This window comes from Leptonychotes weddellii, chromosome 10 (genome assembly GCF_054177405.1).
Source record: "Leptonychotes weddellii isolate Sample4059 chromosome 10, ASM5417740v2, whole genome shotgun sequence".
In the NCBI taxonomy this organism is placed as follows: Eukaryota; Metazoa; Chordata; class Mammalia; order Carnivora; family Phocidae; genus Leptonychotes; species Leptonychotes weddellii.
This window is the reverse complement of record NC_138378.1, coordinates 8061704-8082626: the sequence shown is the minus strand read 5'-3', so window position 1 is coordinate 8082626 and position 20923 is coordinate 8061704. Positions and strand designations below refer to the sequence as shown.

General features: G+C 45.2%; 1 protein-coding gene across 5 annotated transcripts in view; it reads left to right on the top strand.

Moving 5' to 3' along the window:
• TSHZ2 (teashirt zinc finger homeobox 2) overlaps positions 1-20923 on the top strand; it is a 437572-nt gene that overhangs the window by 243832 nt on the left and 172817 nt on the right. For 2 of the 5 annotated variants that reach the window (XM_081832561.1, XM_081832562.1), the window contains exon 2: positions 13715-16790. In XM_081832561.1, coding sequence (XP_081688687.1) covers positions 13715-16782 — 3068 coding nt within the window. In that variant the 3' untranslated portion in view covers positions 16783-16790. Of the gene's footprint in view, positions 1-4629; positions 5847-13714; positions 18971-20923 lie in introns of those variants that run through there. The other 3 variants (XM_081832560.1, XM_081832563.1, XM_081832559.1) reach the window with 3 other exon arrangements.

Below are 20923 nucleotides of genomic sequence, written 5' to 3'. Positions count from 1 at the left end.
TCAGTTGCAAGCAAAACCCCCCAAACTATCTTAAGCAGTAAAGAGGATTATTTGCTCATGAAATTTCAAAGTACAAAGACAACAAGGCTTCTGGTGGAGTCTGATCAAAGTTCTAGCTCCAATCTATTGTAATTTTCTTGGCTCTATGCTCTGGTGTGTTAGCTTAGTCCTTAGGCTAACTTCCCTCAAGGTATCGAAATTGTTACTAGCAGTTTATACATGTTACATATTCAGGTATAAGAATGGGAAGAAAAAAAGGGAGAGACCATTACTTTCTTAACCATCAAATCAGACTGAGAGTGTTGATTCCCTGTTGGCTTAGGTTAGGCTGAAATCACCTAAATGAGCCAATGTGATTAGGTTAGACAGATTAGACAATGTGATTAGGTTGTACCCACACAGACCTGGGTGGCACCAATCCTGCCCATACTTAATAGATTGGGGAGCAACCACATTGTTTATTATAATGTATCTGGGAACACTGATGATTTTTCAGCATTGCCCAAGAATTAACAAAGTTCATTTTTAAACATCTAGAAGTAACAAAAAATTGACATGATCTGGAAAGGCCACCAAGGTCCTCTGAAACTCTAAGGTGTACCTGCTAATTTGCCTTTTATCTCTCAAGAGTCATCGAAGGTGTTAGACACTGGAAATAAGATGCTTTTCCAATGATCCAACCCATGCTTAACCGTCCTCCTCCAATTCAGAAAGTTCTGGTTCTTTTTCTTGTAATTTCTCCAGGAAGAGAAAAATTACCTTTGACACCCAAAAGCAAACTAACCAATCAGCTGAACACTGTCTTTTTTGTTGTTGATAAGGGGGAAAAAATACATATATTATTATTATTTAGGAGAATTCCACTTTCATGAGTGGTTCAGGAGCTGGCTGACCAATATCAGAAGATTTACAAAGTAGAGGAAAATACATAAAACAGAGAAAAAGGCCAGAACGAATACCAAAGACAAGATAGTTTCTGTATTATGAGCCGTCTATCCGTGCTCATCATTGGAGGATATTAGATCACCAGATAGTGACTTCTCCCACTGTCCTCTCCTGAGACAGTGGCTAATTTGGTACTATTTAGCGGGTGCTGACATAGTAACCTCAAGACTTTTCCTATTTACCTATCTCCTTTATAGGCAGAGAGCGAGAAAAGGTGACAAGTCTTGAAAAGGCCATCTTAAACCAACCCTCACCTAAAATCGAAGAGTCAGAAAACCTGAGAGAATTTTCCATTAGATTATTCAAACCGTCAACTCAAAAAGATCATAAACCTCTATATCTCCCAGAATTTGGGTCATTTCCAAGAACTGCTTCATCCAACTGTCCAGTGGGGATTTGGCCCCAGATCAGACTTGCTGTTTTATATAAGTTGCCTCATTTAAAAGCTAACCTAGTTAATTAAGAACTGAAATAGGTCAGGATTTATTTGACAAAGTTACCGGAGTTATTTAGAAATGCTAATCCCTTTCATCATTAACTTTTTTGTTTGTTTGTTTCTTGTAGTATAAAAATACTCAATCTGATAAGGGGATTTAAATGAATCCAGAAGGAATTGATTGAAAATAATGCTAAGAACATGATGGATATTTTTTTTTTCAGCCAACACTTGAAAGAATAAATACTAAAATTCTGAGAAATCCAGCCCCATAGCATTGCTCTTTGTGGCTAGGTCTTTGTTCTTGTAATAATGAAAAGGGGCATATATGGAGTGCTTACTATTACCAGGCATTCAGAGTTCTTTCCAATTATCTCAAATCTCATAGTCATCTTTGAGGCAGGTACTATTATTACCTCCAATTTATAGATGAAGAGAGTGAGATCCACAGAGCTGGTTAGTTTGCTCAAGATGACAATGTGAGATGGGGCAGAGGTGGGATTTGAACTTGGGCAGCCTTGCTGTAGACATTGTGCTCTTCGCTTCCATGTCGTAATAACCGTGAAGGGGATGCCCACACTTTGCTTTCTGATTTTCCCTAATGGCACTGAGCGTTCTCCTCCAGGCACCCCCTTGCTTCACTGACAACTAGACACAGGACGAGTATCCTCTTTCCTTATCACCAATTCCCAAAACTGCAGCTGACCTTGACTTTGCAGCATTTTTTTTTAACTATTGACATTTGGGGCTAAATGCTTCTTTGTTGTGGGGGACTATCGTGTGCCTTGCAGGGTGTTTAACAGCATCCCCTGGCCTCTGTATTCACTACTGGTCAGTAGAACCTCTTCTCCAGTTGTAACAACCAAAGATGTCTTCAGACTTTGCCAAATGTCCCTTTGGGGGCAAACTTGCTCCAGGTTAAGAACCCCTCAGTTAGAGTCTGTTGATGAGCCAGCTGGCTCTTGGGGTCCCACGTTCTTCTACAGAAACCAGCTCCCAGGAAATGATCTGATAAACTCATTCACCCTAAAGTGCCAAGGTGAAATAAGAGTCTTTGAATTTTTACAGGGGATGAGTTCTTGGTGTGCCTCATGCCAAATCAACAAGAGTCTATTTGTAGGGTTTGAGGCAGGAAGTAGAGTATGAAAGGTTTCAGAGTTGAGGAGGAAAGGGTCTTTTCAGTGCTCTTGAATCCACACCCCCATCTGTCCCTGACTTCCTCTGCCTCCCAGGAGGAACAGCCCACCCTGTGTGGAACCTCAACCATCCAAAGAGATATCCTGTTAAAAAATCTTTTTGTTGTTCTCTATGGCTTGAAAGTGGGTTGGAACCAATGAGTAAAATCTAAGTTTGTGAAAGCTAGAGAAAACTGTCCTTTCCTGATGCAGTCGCTCACTCATTCATTTCTCAATCCAGCCATTCATTCATTTCTTCCTATATTCAACAAATGTTTGAACAAGTTGGGCCCGGGATAGCAATAGAAAACAGTGGTGAACAAGATAGACTCCACCTGCCCTTGAGGGACTTACGGTCCCATTGGAAAGCCAAAGAACCCAGTAAATAGGAGAATAAAATAGTTGCAAATTGAGATAAAAACTGTATAAGAAAAAGTGGCAGGCTGTAACTTTAGCAACTGGGGATTTGGGGGGAGTGAGCGGTGGTTACAGTGATCAGGGATGACCCCTCTGAAGACAGGCCTTTGAGCTGACACTAAAAGACTGAGAAAGAATTAGACATAACAAAAGAAGGAGATCTTCCACGTACAAGGAGCAGAATTTCAAAGGTCTTAGAGGAGCAAAGAATTTGGTGAGTTCAGAAATAGGTGGGAAGAATTTTGGCTCTAGACGTCAGCAAGGGGACACTGATGAAAGGGGGTGTGAAATGGAAAGAGGACAGGTCAGAGCCTGCAGCCTGCATTAGGGAGCATGAACCTGAGGGCCAAGGGAAGCCATTGAGAGGGTTTACGCAAAGGAAGTTGGGTCTCCGTTTAGCAGGTCCCCATCACTGTCACACAGATTGATGGACTGTAGGAGAGCAAGACTGGCCACCAATTGAGGAGGACACCATATCTACCAGAGAACAACTAATGGCAGCCTGAACCAAGGCAGTGATGTGGACGTGGATGACAGCATGCAGAGTTTAGATTTATTTTGGAAATAGAATTGACATGTCTGGCTGACAAATTAGATACAGGGAGTGAGGGGAAAAGATAAATCCAGCATAGATCGTAGAGCTCGACAGATCCAGATTCAAGTCCCAATTCAGCTGTGTGACTCTGGAGATGTAATTAACATTCTCAGCAACTCAATGCCATCATCTGTGAAGACAGAATTGGAAAGACATATAGTGTTGTGGGGATCAAATAATGTAACACATATAGAAAATTAGCCTACTAGCTCTTACGTGTACATTTGCTCTCAACAGATGTTAGCTATCAGTATTTCTTCTTTAACAGAATGAGCTGCTTCAAAGCTGGAAGTTCTCTATTACTGATGACGTTCAAGTCTATGTTGAGCGGTTACTTGACTAACGTATGAATAAAATGATGAAAGCACATCATGAAAGCTTGAGCTAAAAGCTTTCCCCGATCCTTAGATGCGATCCAGTCGTATCATGGTGGAAACCTGGCTCGACTCCTAGGGGGGAGGGTGGAAAGAATGGCAGTACTCATAGCCAGGCTGGTCATAACGATCATGTTGGTGGGGAATCCAACACAAAGGAGAGTGGGAAGGTCCAATGTTTAAACCATTAATTGTAGAAATGAAGAACACCAGACAAGGAAATCCTTCCCTGGCTAAAGCCAGATTGGCCATAAGATACGGAAGGTCTTTCTACCTCAGACTTCCGTGATTCTAGAGACAGCAAAGACTCACCAGGAAAGCAAAGGCCAGATCGCTTTCTGTCAGTGCCAATTTAGCTTCTCTGAGGGAAGAGTGAGCTTTTCTTTCTCTCTCTCTTTCTTTCTCTCCCTCTCTCTTTCTTAATGGGAAGTGGTCACAGCCATGAACTTAGCAAAAGAGGCAAGTTAAAATTTCTCCATTCTTGGCTAATGCAGTTAGATGTCTTTGAGAAAAAGCAATGAGAAGTGGTCATTATCCATTATCTGCATGAAATATTTCAGAGAAAGATGCAGCATTTGCCAAAAAAAAAAAAAAAAGAGAGAGAGAGAGAGAGAAAGAAAGGGAAAAAAAGAAAAAAACATTTGACTTCAGGCCAGGCAAGAAGGGAACAAAATCACCTTCTCACTCCGTGGGTTGGCTGCACTGATGTTATTTCAAGTAAAATGGGAATATTATGTCTGAAAAAATACAGATGGTGCCTCAGCTTCATATACTTTCTGAAGGTCATTCTGGACAATGATTCACTGTCCCTTTTCTTGGGGAAAAAAAAAACCCTCCAAACTTTCCAGTCTTGGAAATAACTATATACATGAGTGTGTTTCTATCTCCCTATGTGAGGAAAATGCATAGAAAATCATGATGCACATTTTGCTGAAAATGGTTGTTACCATTTGAAAAGTCAAAGCCTAAAAATCTTAATTTCCTAGGAAAGCCTCAGTCCTATTGTGTAGTTTCTTTGTCCCTATTTCGTTTCATTTTGTTTTATCCCCTGCTCCTGATTTATGGCTCTCTTGGCGTGAAGATAATATAAGGATAATAGCTTCTAAACTGGAACCACCAGAAAGCTGATGAACTAGCCCCCTTCTAACCCTCCTCCATGAATATTTTCTCTTTCTGCTTTTAAAAATTGTCACCAGGACATTTCCCAGTAAGACTATACACTGGACTGATATTGTAGGTAGCTAAATGCAGAGGGTTTTTCTAGACCTTCTGCTTTGAGCATTAGTCATTTCTCTCAGTGCAAAGCCCAAGGCCTCCAACATAGACCTTTCCCCTCGGAGGGTGGGTTGCTTTATTTCTCGAGGACTGCAGACATGATCATTATGGGTAATGACGTAATAACTTGTGGAAGCTCCCAGCACACATACCACTGGCTCCTTGTAAGAATGATTTAATGTTAAGTAACAAACCCCAAGCTAGAGGAAGCTCTTTTCTTATGCATGACACATACAAAGCTGGTTCACATCTAATGCAAATATCATCCAAAAGCTGTTGGCTTGGAATAGGATTTAGGGATAAAAAGATGCCAAAGTCAACTGATGTCAGCCGTCTGTAGGTTCAGGTGGGAGGTCAGGATATGCGGTGTTTATAAAATGCCTAGGACAGCCAGGGAAGTTGGGAGGATGTCTTACAGCCTTGGTGGTTTACATATCTCATCGTATTTGATACTCTTCTCTTTCCTATGAAGTAGACACTATAATTATTCCCATTTTATAGATGAGGAAGCTGAGCCTCCGACAGTTTTAGCAACTTTCCCAAGATCACATGAAGCAGGAAGTGGCAGATCTGAACAGAGACCTGCCTGATGCCATGGCCCATGGGCCATCCTCTTTCTTCATTAACTGGTCAGTCCTTGAATCAGTGACTTTTGTTTTCCTCTTGCTCCGTGCTTTCCAGTGTAAACTGGGAGCAGTGGTCGAAGCCCCAGGTATTTCATCTTTTGGCCCTTGGAGAGGCAAGGGGCTGGCCCTCTCAAAGAAGCCTTGTCTTCTCACAAAGCCAGTACCCACATATGCATATGAACACAGAGAGAAGCAGATTGCTAAATATCTTGCTACTAATGAACAGTTCTGCTGTTCATGGCAGGGCTTCTCTTTGTTTGTTTGCATGGTGAAGGAATCCCCGAGGGATCTTGTGAACTGCTTCCTCCTCCGTAGGCCTGGGCTGGGGTCGAGAGTCTGCATTTCTAACCCCGTTCCCAGGTGATGCTGCTGCCCCGCCGAGGACCAACCTTTACGCAGCGAGGGTTTACCATCCACTTTCTGTGTCCCGACAGAGCCCTGCGAGGTGGGCAGGCTTGGGACTGTCACCCCTATTCCACTTGATAAGGGATCAAGGTCAAAGAACTGGTATGTAAAAGCACCAGCAGAGCATGCCCGATCTTCACACTCTTTGCTTCCCCTGGCTCCCTGGGTTCAGAGGGTGCAAACGGATGGGTCCCAGACATATTTGGTTTCATCTGCAAGGTTTGGCCAAACAATTTCTGGCAGCCCGAAGACCCCCCATGGCGAGTCCTGCACCCTTTCCCTGTGATGTAAATTTTCCACTGCACAAAGCTCCTCTGCGTCTCTCTATCTAGACGAGCGCCAGCACCACTCACCTTTGCAACTGAGGATTCTTTTTCTTCCATCTGGTCTACTTTGCCCACTTAAGTTACCTGGCCACCTCCAGCAATGCCTGACCTTTCCATGACCTCGTTCTCCCCAACCGCATGGCGTCTGACTTCTCTGCATAACTCATCCCTCTACTTCTCCTCGGCCTTTGGAGAACGGCCGTGACGGGCGTTCCAGTGAAATTTGACGAAATTTCTCGCATGTGGTAGCTGCAGAATAAATATTTCTTGATTAAATGAATAAACAGATGAACCACAAGGGGATGACAGAGTATCCACTTCCCCTCATGTAAACTCGCTTTGTCCTTTTTTTGCTGATGACCAAGATGTGGAGGAAGACACAGAGCGTGATTAGAAAACAGCTTTATGGAGCAAAGGGCTCTGAAGGGGGCTCAGCAAAGTGCCCACAACAAGAAGACGTTAACTAAATGGACGGTTTTTGCTTCACACAGACCCCACCTGCTAGGCATCTCATTGTGCAAGGAAAATGTTCCCATTAACAGAATGGTCTACAGGAAATAATAAAAGAGATGTGTTGTTCTTGATGACCTTCAGAAAGCTCGCGGTCCATCTCTAGAGAGCACTTACAGGCTGGGAAGAAGCCCGCACCCCTACCCCCCACCGCTGCACCCAGCCCCTCTCCAACATTCTTTAAATAGGGATTTCTCTTTGTTCGGTTCCGACCTTCGGATAGAGGGAACAAGCCCTTCTCTCTGGACCCATGTGTACAAGTTGCCTTTAGGTGAACGAGTTGTGTGTAGTGCGACTGGGATAAAAATCCATATGCTGTGAATTTTACTTTTCCTGTTGAAAATTGTCCCGTTTAGAAAGGCGCGTGAGCTTCGACGATTTCCCCAGTCTGAAGGGAGATGGAGCCTGGGTTCAGGGGTACCCAGATTCTCAGAAAGTGAAGCCTATGCTCCTGAGTGGTGTCCGGGCCCCCGTGGCCCTCTAGCCCACCACCTGCTGAAGCACAGAGCTACAGATCCCCCCAGCACGTCACTGCACGGGGCCCTCACTCTGGGCCTGGCCACCATGGGAAGTGGCTCAGTCTCCTTGAACTAAGTCCTCTTATCTCCTTACTCAGCCTGCCAACAAGAGTGCCAATTAGCGCCAATAATAATATACATATTCACGGATTTCGAGACCACAGTCACCAAAACGCTAGAGACTCGTGACAGGGAGGCCTTCCTCTGTGTCATCATGTGGCATACCTACTGGGTACACGGCGAGAAATTCTCGCAGTCCCTTCATTGACGTCTGCCCTGCGCACTGTGGAACCTTCGTGTGATTTTATTTTTTTTGTTTTTTTATTTTTTTAAATTATAAACTTTTTTTTTAAGATTTTATTTATTTATTTGAGAGAGAGAATGAGAGACAGAGAGCACGAGAGGGAAGAGGGAGAAGCAGACCCCCTGCTGAGCAGGGAGCCCGACGCGGGACTCGATCCCGGGACTCCAGGATCATGACCTGAGCCGAAGGCAGTCGCTTAACCAACTGAGCCACCCAGGCGCCCACCTTCGTGTGATTTTAAACCGTCATTTAGTGGGGTAGATTGGTGAAAATGATCCTGTAACCAGTGGATATGTTTTTAAGTGAGGTCTTGGTTGAGTTCTGGTTTAGTTTTTGAAAATCATCCTTCTTGAATTTTATATTCTTCTAGGGTAATAGCTGTCCCCACCTCTACTACCACTTTAAAAACTGTTAGTGTTTTTACGGTAAACACTCTATGGTGGATTTTTAAGGCAACGGCAGAAATGTACACCTAGCAAAAAATCTGTTATCTAACATCATGCAACCCATGAGTTATTTTGCACAATTTCATTTAAGTCATTCTGAAGATAAGTTCTTGGAACAATTGAGGTGGTAATTTAAAAAAAAAAAAAAAAGTTTCTCTTTCGTTTTTTTTAACCTTTGATAAAAGAGGAAATTTCTAAAATTTAAGGGTTTATTTCTGAATTTTAGCCATACACTAATAGGGTAAAAAGCTCACAGCATGTAAAATATATTCCTCCAGTGACATTTGTTTATAAAATCAAGAATTCAGGAGAAGACCACCCTAATATTTGTGGGGTCTATATCATGGAACAGCTAATGTACTATATTCATGACAAAATTAGTCCATACTTTCAAAGTTCCCACGTGTGAGTCTTTTGAATCAAAGTCTGCTCACATTAGGAGTGCATTTTCTAATGCTTTGCAGTCTTGATGCTTATTTTCAGTCTTCCTACTTAAAAGTTTAAATTCACAGCTCGGGGATTTCTGGCAACAAGAACGTTGGTGGCTGTGTTGGTCTGAAAAGATGATTTATGGGGATGTTCTGGTTTTATCATTGAGAGGAGCCAGTTAGGATGGTTGTAATTCACACCTGATCTATATCGAAGGGGAGGGGAGGGAGCGTTGCCCATCACAGGTGCCACTTGAACCATCCGGGGACGTGGGGGCGGGGTTTGCAACTGGAATAATCCCTTTGCATTGTATGATCTATTCATTCATCCGTTCAGATAATTTGTGGGCACCATTCTGTGCCAGGGTGCAGTCTGAGCGCTGGGAGAAGCAAGGTCTCCGTCTTCATGGGGGCCAAACATTTCATCTTTGCATTTACTGGGAGGAGACAATCAATCAATGGGAAAACAAGATGATTTCAGAGTAGGGTAGGTGCTACGGGGATCTCCATAAGTAGGTGGATGTGATCTGGAGTTAGGCAGAGAAGGGGAGACTGGTCGGGACAGGCTTCTCCAAAAGGGGCCCTGTAAGCATAGACCTGAAGAATGAAAAGGAATCACCATGTGAAGGTCCAAAGGAAGAACTTCCCGAGCAGAGAGGTCTGCAGCTGCAAAGAACCACATCAGGGAAGGGATTGGCAGGTTCAGGAAGGAGCGAGTAGGCTGTCATGCCTCAGGCATGGAGAGCAGGGTGAGGGTATGGGGTAATCGAGCAGGGAGGTAGAGGCCCAGTCCTGCAAGCTCTATAGACCATGCTAAGGGTTTGGATTTCATTTTTAGTGCAGCACAAAGACACTGTAGGAGTTAAAACAGAACAATGTTACCACCCAACACCTTAATCTTTTTGAGAATAATTCTTTTGAGAAAGAATATTCTCACCGTTCTCTGAAAAACAGCTGGAGGAAATAGAAGCAGGAAGCCCACTTCCTCATCCTAGTGAACAATAATGGCAGCACAGTCAGCTCAGTGGCCATGGGGTGCAAGGGAAATGATCCCTTGAGTCAATCACTTAGAGCACTGAGAGGGTGTGCTTAGGAATTAGCTGTCCTGGGGATGCGCAAGCTTCGTGTGACCAGAATCCGGCAGCGGCAAGGGACGAGATTAGAAATTTAGCTTGGAAAGGGAGATGCTTGCTACCGTGGAGTTTGATGTTGAACCTGAGATCCACAAGGAGGTTCTCCAGAGAATAGTTCTTTTTATTGTGCCTTGGCATAATTGTGATCATTTTCTTTTGTTAAATAAGTATTCATAAGAATAAACTTGCCACTCATCCACTTTACCAAGATTTACACTTGATGCAATCTTATTAAACAAATCATCGATAGAGAGAGAGAGAGACAGATACTCATTACACAACCAGATCACCCATATTCTGGCTGTCTTTCCTCTGGTGTCAGCTGCCGGTGGCAAACAAAATCACTTAAGTCAAGCGAACGGTTTTAAATGTATAATATTAAAATGTGTTTTAAGGGGCACCTGGGTGGCTCAGTCGTTAAGCGTCTGCCTTCGGCTCAGGTCATGATCCCAGGGTCCTGGGATCGAGCCCCGCATCGGGCTCCCTGCTCGGCGGGAAGCCTGCTTCTCCCTCTCCCACTCCCCCTGCTTGTGCTCCTGCTCTCGCTATCTCTGTCTCTGTCAAATAAATAAATAAAATCTTTAAAAAAATAAAATAAAATAAATAAATAATAAATAAATAAATAAATAAAATGTGTTTTAAAAAACTCCTTGGAACCCTCAGCCATCGTTAAAATACACTCACGTTGACGGATGCTTTGGCACTTTTTTTATGAAGCTTTTCAATGCGTTACCTTATCGGGTGCATGAGATTTAGTCTGTTCTGCAGAAGAAAGCAGACAAAAAGGGTCTCTCAGCACGAGTTACTCTTCTGTAAAGGTTATAGTAAACATGTCAATGCCTAATTAAGCAGAAAATTTTATCTGTATTGTGGGGGAGGCGTTTGCTGTCTCTGACTTTTCTTCTGGGGAATCCATTTAGAAGGACAAAGTAGATTGTGAAGCTGAGCTGGTCCGGAAAGCTCGGCTTACAAATGTCAGCAGGGAAAAAAAACAAAAAACAAAAACACTTCCTTTCTCCTTGTTTGAAAATGACTCTGTTGGCTGGGCAGATTATGGGGGGAGGGTGCGCATGCACGCATACACCTATGTACGTACATACACACAGGCATACATATTTTACACACACGCACATACAAACACACACCCAATAACGTGAATTGCTTCCGACCAAATGTCAGGCCCTGTGCTAGGCACCACAAAAACTGAGATGCGTAAAACCTGACCACACTCTTAGCCCACTGTGGTGATGGAAAGACCTCTTTTTCCCTGCTAGATTTTTTTCACTGGCTCTGCATGCGTTGCTATGATGCTGGGATCATATTGCTCAGGGATGTGGTAACTGTATGTCTCGGTTGGCCTGGAACAGCCTTGGCTAATGAGTGTTGTCCCAGTTTTTGAGCAATAAAGCCCTTTGAATTCTCAAAAGTGACCCTGTTTGATTGATAAAATTTGCCTGACTCTTTGGAGTATTTTGCTTGGCTCTCTAACAACTCATTTATTAATTTTATAACAGGCTTTCTCCTTGAGCTTAATGATATGACTAACATACCAAATACTAATTTGCAAACATACAAATTAGTCCTGGAAAAAGCAAATGCAATGAGGATGAGGGGGGTGGTCTAATTTAGTCATCCAGCTATTTTAAACGGGTTTTTCTTGCAAGAAGTGACCACTGATTAATGGTTGGTCAACTAGATTGAGTAGCTTTTGTTTCTTCAAATCAATTTATGGAACTGGAGACCAGCAACACCAGTTTAATGAAAAAATCCACTTGTCAGCTTGCTAGGAAAGCAAAAACACACCACCAGTAACAATACAGTAATGAGCACAACCACCAAGCTAGTGGCTAAACTATTTTTACATTTTGTCTTGTTTTATGGTATCATGACTTTAAAAAAAAAAAAATTATTTGAGAGAGAGAGAAAGCATGTGCACAGGGGGGAGGGGCAGAGGGAGAAGGAGAAAGAGAACCTCAGGCAGACTCCCCACTGAGCACAGAGCCTGACTCAGGGCTCGATCTCACCACCCTGAGATCATGACCTGAGCCGAAATCAAGAGTCAGATGCTTAACCAACTGAGCCCCCCAGCACCCCGTATCATGCCTTTGAAATCATGGGCTCTTGTCTCCAGCATTCCCATAATTCTCCCCTCCAAAGCGATTATCTATTTAGTGATATTTCAATGAACCTTTGACTTTTGGGTCACCGCGAAGTTTTCTTATTGGTGAGGCTGGTCGTAGAAAGTGGAGTGGGGTGGTGAGGACCACGGATTCTCCCGTCAAACAGACCGGAGACATGTCATGATTCCGGGACACCAGCTCTGTGGCCTTGGGCAAATTCCTTAACCTTAGAGCCGCAGTTTTGTCATAGTTCCTACTTCATGCAGATAATCAAACAAAATGAAAGAAGGCATTTGTGGTGGTCAACAGAGCTCCTAGGAGGTAGTAACTGCTCAATGACTATTTATTGAGCCTTTGGAATTCCTGCCTGGAGCTGCCTTATTCCCAAAAAACCCCCTTCTCTTCTAACTCCCACTGCCTGCCTCCCAGGACACACCTCCATGCCTGATCTCTCTTTTCCAAGCTTTCTCGCTGGTGAATGGAAATACAGCCCCACCCTAGGGATTCTCCCAAGGGCCCACCTGCACTAAGAGGGGAGAGAGAGGCTCACAAGGAAAAAAGACATTGCACTGAGATCATGCAAGCCTTGCAAATCTAAGACTGAATCTCCCTTGCTTTGGTACTTCTTTAGTTATATTTTATCCACGTGGCTCTGAAAAGGCCAGGTGAAGGAAATGAACACATGGGCATAAATAGTCACTTTCCCCATCGCTGTTGATGGATATTTGCCCATTAATTCCCTATGCACCCGCTCTCTCATGCCTTCATTTTCCCTATGCAATTACTGGTCCTAAATCCTCTCAGAGAAGGGAAGGCATGCATCCCCAATAGCATTTTGCATCTACAAATCAAACATATAATTGGCATCTCATGACGGGTACCCACAAATCACAAAGCATTTGAAATTACAGGCAAGATCGAGAGGGCATTTGCAGCCTTGTCTGAAAAGGTCTTCATAAACCTGTTTGAGAATAATAGGATATTCCCCAAATCTCCAATTCCGACACCATTTGCTATTATTTTAAAATCATTATGTTTGCCGAACTTACATAATTTTTCAGCTATCAATGGAAGATTTTATTCAATACTCCATAATCTTTCTTCCTGCTGTGCAACTCTCTACAAATAAAAATGTTATAACAAAAAGACGCTGGCTACCAAAAATATAATGGCCGTGCACCTGAATTATCTGTGAGCACTCAAAAATGGTTTTGTAAGATAATCGTATGCCAGTATATCCCAGAGTCTTGGGAAACCTTACCACAGAGATGCCAAGGGTCAAGTCTAGTTTTCTTATGAGCCAACGTCCTTCTCTGGAGAGATGTGTCTTTGAAGGATTTGAATTGCCATCCAGCTTTCTTGAAAGTCCTACCTGTCAATTCAGCGACTATCCCACCGTCAGAGCATTGGAGTGATACTCCTTAAACGTGAAAATTATTAACTTGGGATCCTAGGCATTTATAAAGATTTGTGACTCCTATCAATTTAAAAAAAAAAGGGGGGGGGCATGAGACAGCACAAAAGACATCATTTGGCTTTTTCCTGTGTCCATTGCTTGCAGTTCATGAAAGTGTAGATTCAGTTGCTATTTCACTCCATATCGGAAGCCCTTAGTCTAAGTGGGGAACTTGGGACGGCAGATGTCACCTGTCATCTTATTTCATCTCTTCTTCCCTCGCAGGCTATGCCCAGGAGGAACAGCTGAAGGAACAGGAGGACATAAAAGAAGAAGAGGAGGAAGAGGAGGACAGTGGTTCGGTAGCTCAGCTTCAGGGCAGCAATGACCCAGGGACAGACGAGGAGCTAGAAACGGGCCCAGAGCAGAAGGGCTGCTTCAGCTACCAGAACTCTCCCGGAAGCCACTTGTCCAACCAGGACGCGGAGAACGAGTCTCTGCTGAGCGATGCCAGTGACCAGGTGTCAGACGCCAAGAGCGTCTGTGGTCGGGATGCCCCGGACCAGAAAGCCAACGTGCACCCCAAGCTGCCCAGCGAAAGCCACAACTGCATGGATAAAATGACCGCCGTCTACGCCAACATCCTGTCGGATTCCTACTGGTCGGGCCTGGGCCTCGGCTTCAAGCTGTCCAGCAGTGAGCGGCGGAACTGTGATGCCCACAATGGCAGCAGCAAGACTGATTTCGACTGGCACCAAGACGCGCTGTCCAAAAGCCTCCAGCAGAACTTGCCTTCCCGATCCGTGGGGAAGCCCAGCCTGTTCAGCTCGGTGCAGCTCTATCGGCAGAGCGCCAAGATGTGCGGCTCCGTGTTCACCGGGGCCAGTAGGTTCCGCTGCCGACAATGCAGTGCTGCTTACGACACCCTGGTCGAGCTGACCGTGCACATGAACGAAACGGGCCACTACCAAGATGACAACCGCAAGAAGGACAGGCTGCGCCCCGCCAGCTACTCGAAGCCCCGGAAGAGGGCTTTCCAGGATATGGACAAGGAGGACGCCCAGAAGGTTCTCAAGTGCATGTTCTGTGGCGACTCCTTCGATTCCCTCCAAGATCTGAGCGTCCACATGATAAAAACAAAACATTACCAAAAAGTGCCTTTGAAGGAGCCAGTCCCAACCATTTCCTCGAAAATGGTCACTCCGGCCAAGAAACGCGTCTTCGACGTCAACCGACCGTGCTCCCCCGATTCGACCACGGGCTCGTTGGCAGATCCGTTCTCTTCCCAGAAGCCCGCCAGCCTGCCACTGTCGTCCAACAACCGGTATGGCTACCAGAACGGCGCCAGCTACACCTGGCAGTTCGAGGCCTGCAAGTCCCAGATCCTCAAGTGCATGGAGTGCGGGAGCTCACACGACACCCTGCAGCAGCTCACCACCCACATGATGGTCACGGGCCACTTCCTCAAGGTCACCAGCTCGGCCTCCAAGAAGGGGAAGCAGCTGGTGCTGGACCCACTGGCCGTGGAGAAGATGCAGTCGCTGTCGGACGCCCCGAGCAGTGACTCGCTGGCTCCCAAGCCGTCTGGGAACTTGGCTTCTGACGGCGCGGCCTCTACCACCGAGCTGAAGAAAGAGGGCAAGAAGGAAAAACCAGAGGAGAGCAACAAGGATGGGAAAGTCATGAAGCGGGAGGAGTACGAGGACCCTCTGCAAAAGCCTTTAGACCCCACCATAAAATACCAGTATCTAAGGGAGGAGGATTTGGAGGACGGCTCCAAGGGCGGAGGGGACATTTTGAAGTCATTGGAAAATACCGTCACCACAGCCATCAACAAGGCCCAGAACGGGGCTCCCAGCTGGAGCGCGTACCCCAGCATCCACGCAGCCTACCAGCTGTCGGAGGGCACCAAGCCTGCTTTGCCCATGGGATCCCAAGTCCTGCAGATTCGACCTAACCTCACCAACAAGCTGAGGCCAATTGCACCCAAGTGGAAAGTGATGCCGCTGGTCTCGGTGCCCGCCAACCTGGCCCCATACACCCAAGTGAAGAAGGAGCCTGACGACAAAGAGGAAGCTGCCAAGGAGTGCGGGAAAGAAAGCCCCCGGGAGGAGGCATCGCCTTTCAGCCACAGTGAGGGGGACGCTTTCTCCAAAAGCGAAACCCCTTCCGAATCCCAGAAGGCCGAGTCCTGCCTCCTGAAGGAGGAGGCCAGGCTGGCGGAGGAGGGCGGCGAGCCCGAGAAACGCGCGCCCCTGGAGCCCGCGCCCTCTCTCAGCAACGGGTGCACCCTCCCCACGCGGGCGCCGGCCCTGCCGAGCATCAACCCGCTCAGCGCCCTGCAGTCCGTCCTCAACAATCACCTGGGCAAGGCCACGGAACCCCTGCGCTCCCCTTCCTGCTCCAGCCCGAGCTCAAGCACAATTTCGAGGTTCCACAAGTCCAGTCTCAGCGTCATGGACAAGCCGGGCTTGAGTCCCGCCCCCACGCGGCCGGCCTCCGTGTCCAGGCGCTACCTGTTCGAGAGCAACGATCAGCCCATCGACCTGACCAAGTCCAAGAGCAAGAAAGCCGAGTCCTCGCAAGCACAGTCCTGCACGTCCCCGCCGCAGAAGCACGCTCTGTCTGACATTGCCGACATGGTCAAGGTCCTCCCCAAAGCCACCACCCCGAAGCCCGCCGTTTCCTCACGGGGCCCCCCCATGAAGCTGGAAGTGGATGTCAGGCGCTTCGAGGATGTCTCCAGCGAGGTCTCAACTTTGCATAAAAGGAAAGGTAGGCAGTCCAACTGGAACCCTCAGCACCTCCTGATCTTGCAGGCACAGTTCGCCTCGAGCCTCTTCCAGACGTCCGAGGGCAAGTACCTGCTGTCCGACCTGGGCCCTCAAGAGCGAATGCAGATCTCCAAGTTCACGGGGCTCTCGATGACCACCATCAGCCACTGGCTGGCAAACGTCAAGTACCAACTTAGGAAGACGGGCGGGACAAAGTTTCTGAAAAACATGGACAAAGGACACCCTATCTTTTATTGCAGTGACTGTGCCTCCCAGTTTAGAACCCCTTCTACTTACATCAGTCACTTAGAGTCACACCTAGGTTTCCAAATGAAGGACATGACCCGCATGGCCGTGGAACAGCAAAGCAAGGCGGAACAAGAGATCTCCCGGGTGTCGTCGGCTCAGAGGTCTCCGGAAACAATAGCTGGTGAAGAGGACACAGACTCTAAATTCAAGTGTAAGTTGTGCTGTCGGACATTTGTGAGCAAACATGCAGTAAAACTCCACCTAAGCAAAACGCACAGCAAGTCACCCGAACACCATTCACAGTTTGTAACAGACGTGGATGAAGAATAGCTCTGCAGGTATGGGTTTGCTCCCAGGTGATGGGACAGTAGCCTTGTGAGGAGCTTCTTGATGGGAGATGGGTCCATTTAGAGGCAGCTCATGTCTCTCAGTACCAAGAGGACAGTAGCCTGCTGGAATAGGACTTATTTGTATGAGAGACTAGAACATGATAAGTCCTAACCGTCTCAATGTCTCACGGTTAGAGTTGGTGGATAGAATGAAATGGGTTCAGAGAGATGGAGTTCACAGGTTACCACTTTGTGATATGTGACCCCCTTACTGACCCAGGGCCCAACTCTGAAGGTCCAGCCAAGGCTATGCCTCGTTTTAATTAATATGTACGGACTTCCGTCACTGCCCCGGTTCACCCCTCACCTTCCCATAGCGATGCTAATGACTTAGAAAGTGAGTGAAGGGTGAGCAGCAGAACGAACAGTGTAGAGTTCCTGGGGGCAGCCGCTATGCAGAGATTTCTTAATCAGCTTGTGAACTTTATTGTTATTACTTGTAATTAATGCTTTTTGCAGCTTCCTTTCGGGGCAATTGCTACCTTCCCCTTCTGTTCCTCTCTTTCTTGCCTCCAGTAGGTTTGCTAGGAGAGAGCATCTGCCCTGTAGTCAGATGGCAGGAAAATATTCTCTGCAGAACATTGAGGTGAAAAGAGAGGAAGCTTATTTTCTTCTCTCGTCCTCTGGTTTGCTTTAGGATAGGCTAATATCAGCATCCACCTTTAACCAAGATAGATGCGCTGCATGCCCTTGAGAGTTTACTTTACCTAAAGGAACAGGTGACTTTCTGAACACCCATCGCCGATGGGCATGGGGTCGGTCCCACAGCTTCAAGATCATTTGCATCATGTATCAGAGAAGTTCTGTGCCTTGTATAGTCACCGGTGCCCAGACTCTCTATGTCACCTCCAGGAAAGAGGACAGAGACCAGGGTCAAATACCTTGGCAGGCTTTCCACACCCACCGCTTTCAAATGTTTCCCAGGCTGGGTCTTCACACAATCCTTTCATCTCCTTTTTTTTTTTTTTTTTTTTTTTTGTATTTTGTCTGCTTCCTTCTCTCTCCTCCTCAGCATGATACCCCCTACATGCTAGGGACCCCTACACATATTCGAGTTGTCCTCCACCTCGGGCCCCACACTCAATGGGGACCTGACCTGACTTAAAGCTTCAGCACGGGCAAGTCCAGTTAATGCCATGCTAGGTGATGGATTCGGTCTTTTGGTTACTTCACAGTAAGAGTTATCAACAGTCAGTAATAACATATAAGCCCTCACCACCCCGTACTGTCAGAGCATTTGTTCCTAAATAGGAGACTTTCAGATCAAGGTCTGAGCAATAGCTGAGCTCCAGGCGGAGGAAGGGTACTTATCGGGTGTGGCTTTGGGCTCGCCTCGCGGTCAGGTGGGGAGATTTGCCAAATGTGAGGATGGTCAAGATGAAATAAAGGGTGAAAATCTGGGACTGTCCCCTTACTGAGAAGATCTAAGAGCTTCCAATGAAGGGGAATCCCATCCTATAACTCTAATGGTTCCGTGGGCCCAAATGAACACTGTTGTTTTGTTTGCATGTTTTTATCATGATAATTAAAATGTGTTACTAGCAGATTCATCTCTTGCTTTCCAAGCATGATTTGTTCAGCTCACACCATTGAAAGAAAAGCCAAAACTCATCTATTGAATCTATAAATGAGCTTGGGGCTTGGCAACATTCTATTTATTTGCTATATAACATTTTATATCTTATGTAACTTGCTATTATACTTTTCTGGTCCTTGAAAAAAAAAAAAAAAAGGTGGATATATACAGAATACCCAGAGAGAAGAGAGATGTTTCCAATCCCATAGTGGTAGGTCCAAACCATGGTGAAGAGGACAAATAGGTAATGTTTATTTGTGCTACAATAAAGACCAATTTTCCACCTGTTAGGTTTGTAATCATTCTTTGAAAAAAAATTAATATCACTGCCAAAACATTGCGATACATAAATAGAAAGATGGGAGAAAAAGAAAGCCTTAGTCAAAAGTCTGAAACGTACATGTCTGTTCTAAGGAAGTAAAAGTAAACTGATCATTTTGGAAAACCTACACAAAAGGCACTTAACAAATCTGTTAAATACATAGATAGGATAGCTTCTTTCTCATCCCTCTGCATGTGTACAAAATAAATATTTCTGATTTGGACCTCTGAAGCACTACATCACAGAGTTGTCATTATATGAAACCAAAGCTCCGTTCTTAGATAAACACTGTGAGGCTGTGCCCTTGAAATAGGATTACGGAAAAACAAGTTTGAGTATTTAAGACTCATTCAAAACCATAGGAGTATACGTGTGTTGTGTGGACACAAAAAAATGGTGCATGTGCATGGTGTGTTTGTGTTAATACTAAGGATATTACAATGTGCCTGACTAGCTCCCACATTTGCACAGAAGTGGCTTTCTGATCCTCTGGCCAAGTAGGGAAGAATTCCTTTACCCTCGAGGTCCTCCCTTAGAACAACATCCGTGCAGTACCTTGCCCACTGCTTAGAATTATGCAGCTCTGTTTTTTAAATGATCACAAAATGAGATCTCTGTTATCCGGAACTCTAATTTTAGTCGGTATGCATGATAGCACAAATTGTACAAAATGACATGATGTTTTAGAAAGCATGGTCAAGATTTTATGGAAAATTTGGGAGCTGTGCTGTATCTATGTTCTTTGTGAGACGCAAATTTTGGCCTGAATTTCCTTTTCTTTCTTAGGTAGGTCTTAAATCCTACAAAATGATCTGCCAAATATTAAAGGCAACTTTTCATTAAAAATTAATTAGATAATATTAAATGTGCATCCCTATTTTAGGACAGAAGTAATCTAAAACAATTTCAATAAGTATCTGCATATACCTTTAAAAACCACATGCTCTTGAATAATAGAAGTTAAACAAAGAGCAAATCAATGAGTCTAAAATGCACAAGGACTTGAAATTATAGTCATTATCGTGTAATACAGTGCACAAGTTTTATAGCACACCTAGCCTTGAAATTGGGGGCAAGAATGAATTCTAGTCCAAGAAGCTGCCACCTTTGTTGTGGGTGATTTGACAAAAACACATGTTCAGGGTGAACAGCATGTAAACTTGCCAAATAAAATACAGGGTGCCCAGTTAAATCTGAATTTCAGATACACAACAAGTAAGTTTTTAGAATAAGCATGTCCCAAACATTGCAGGGGCCATATTTTTACTAAAAAAAGGTACTCGTTGTTCATCTGAGATTCAAATTTTACTGGGCATTCTGTAATTTTATTCGCTAAATCTGGCAACCCTAACAACATGGATTATATGGCATTCTGGTAAAAGCAAAATGGGCTGGATTAATTAATGTCTATAAGAAGCGTCACCCTTTCATTCATCCATTAAATAAATATTCCTCCCTTCCTCCCTCCTTCCTTTTTCCCCTCCCTGCATTTCTTTCATCTTACAACAAACTTCGGTTTTGCTTTTACTATGCACCAGCCTCTACTCAGCAATGGCTATGTGATGGTGAATCAGCGGACATGCTGATTATAATAGCCCTGCGGCAAGCACTTTACAAACATTATTCCACTTTATTCTCACAAACAGCCCTATAAGGTAGGGGTTGAATCAACCGTGTAACAGGGGAGGAAAAGGAGGCAGAGAGATTCTGCATGAATTCCTACAATCGCATAACCTCGCTCATTCATTATCACCTATCCAGAAGGCTATCACACCGCGCTGATCCCGGGGAATAAACCAGTGACCAGAACAAGAGTCTGCCTTTCAGGCTCGCAGTAGACACGCAGATGGGCGGCTCTGGGGTAAACGTTGAATGGAGCACACAGGAGGGGCATCTGCCTGATCCCCGAGGGGGATGCTGAGGAGGGGAATGATGGTTTCGGGGGCCTGTGATGTTAGAGCTTCCTCAGGCCGCCCAGGCTCTCAGGCTTGGGTGCAAATCCTAACTCATCCACTCTCCCTAAGATATGGCCCACTTCTGTGTCTATAAAATGGGGACACGATTCTCCCCTCATAGAAAATTTGTGAGAATTAAATAAGCCTGTGCAACTCTTTTTTCAGAAAGCCTGGCAACCAGTAGGTTCACAGGAAAAGTTAGTCCTCCACAATCCCCATGGGCTTCTAC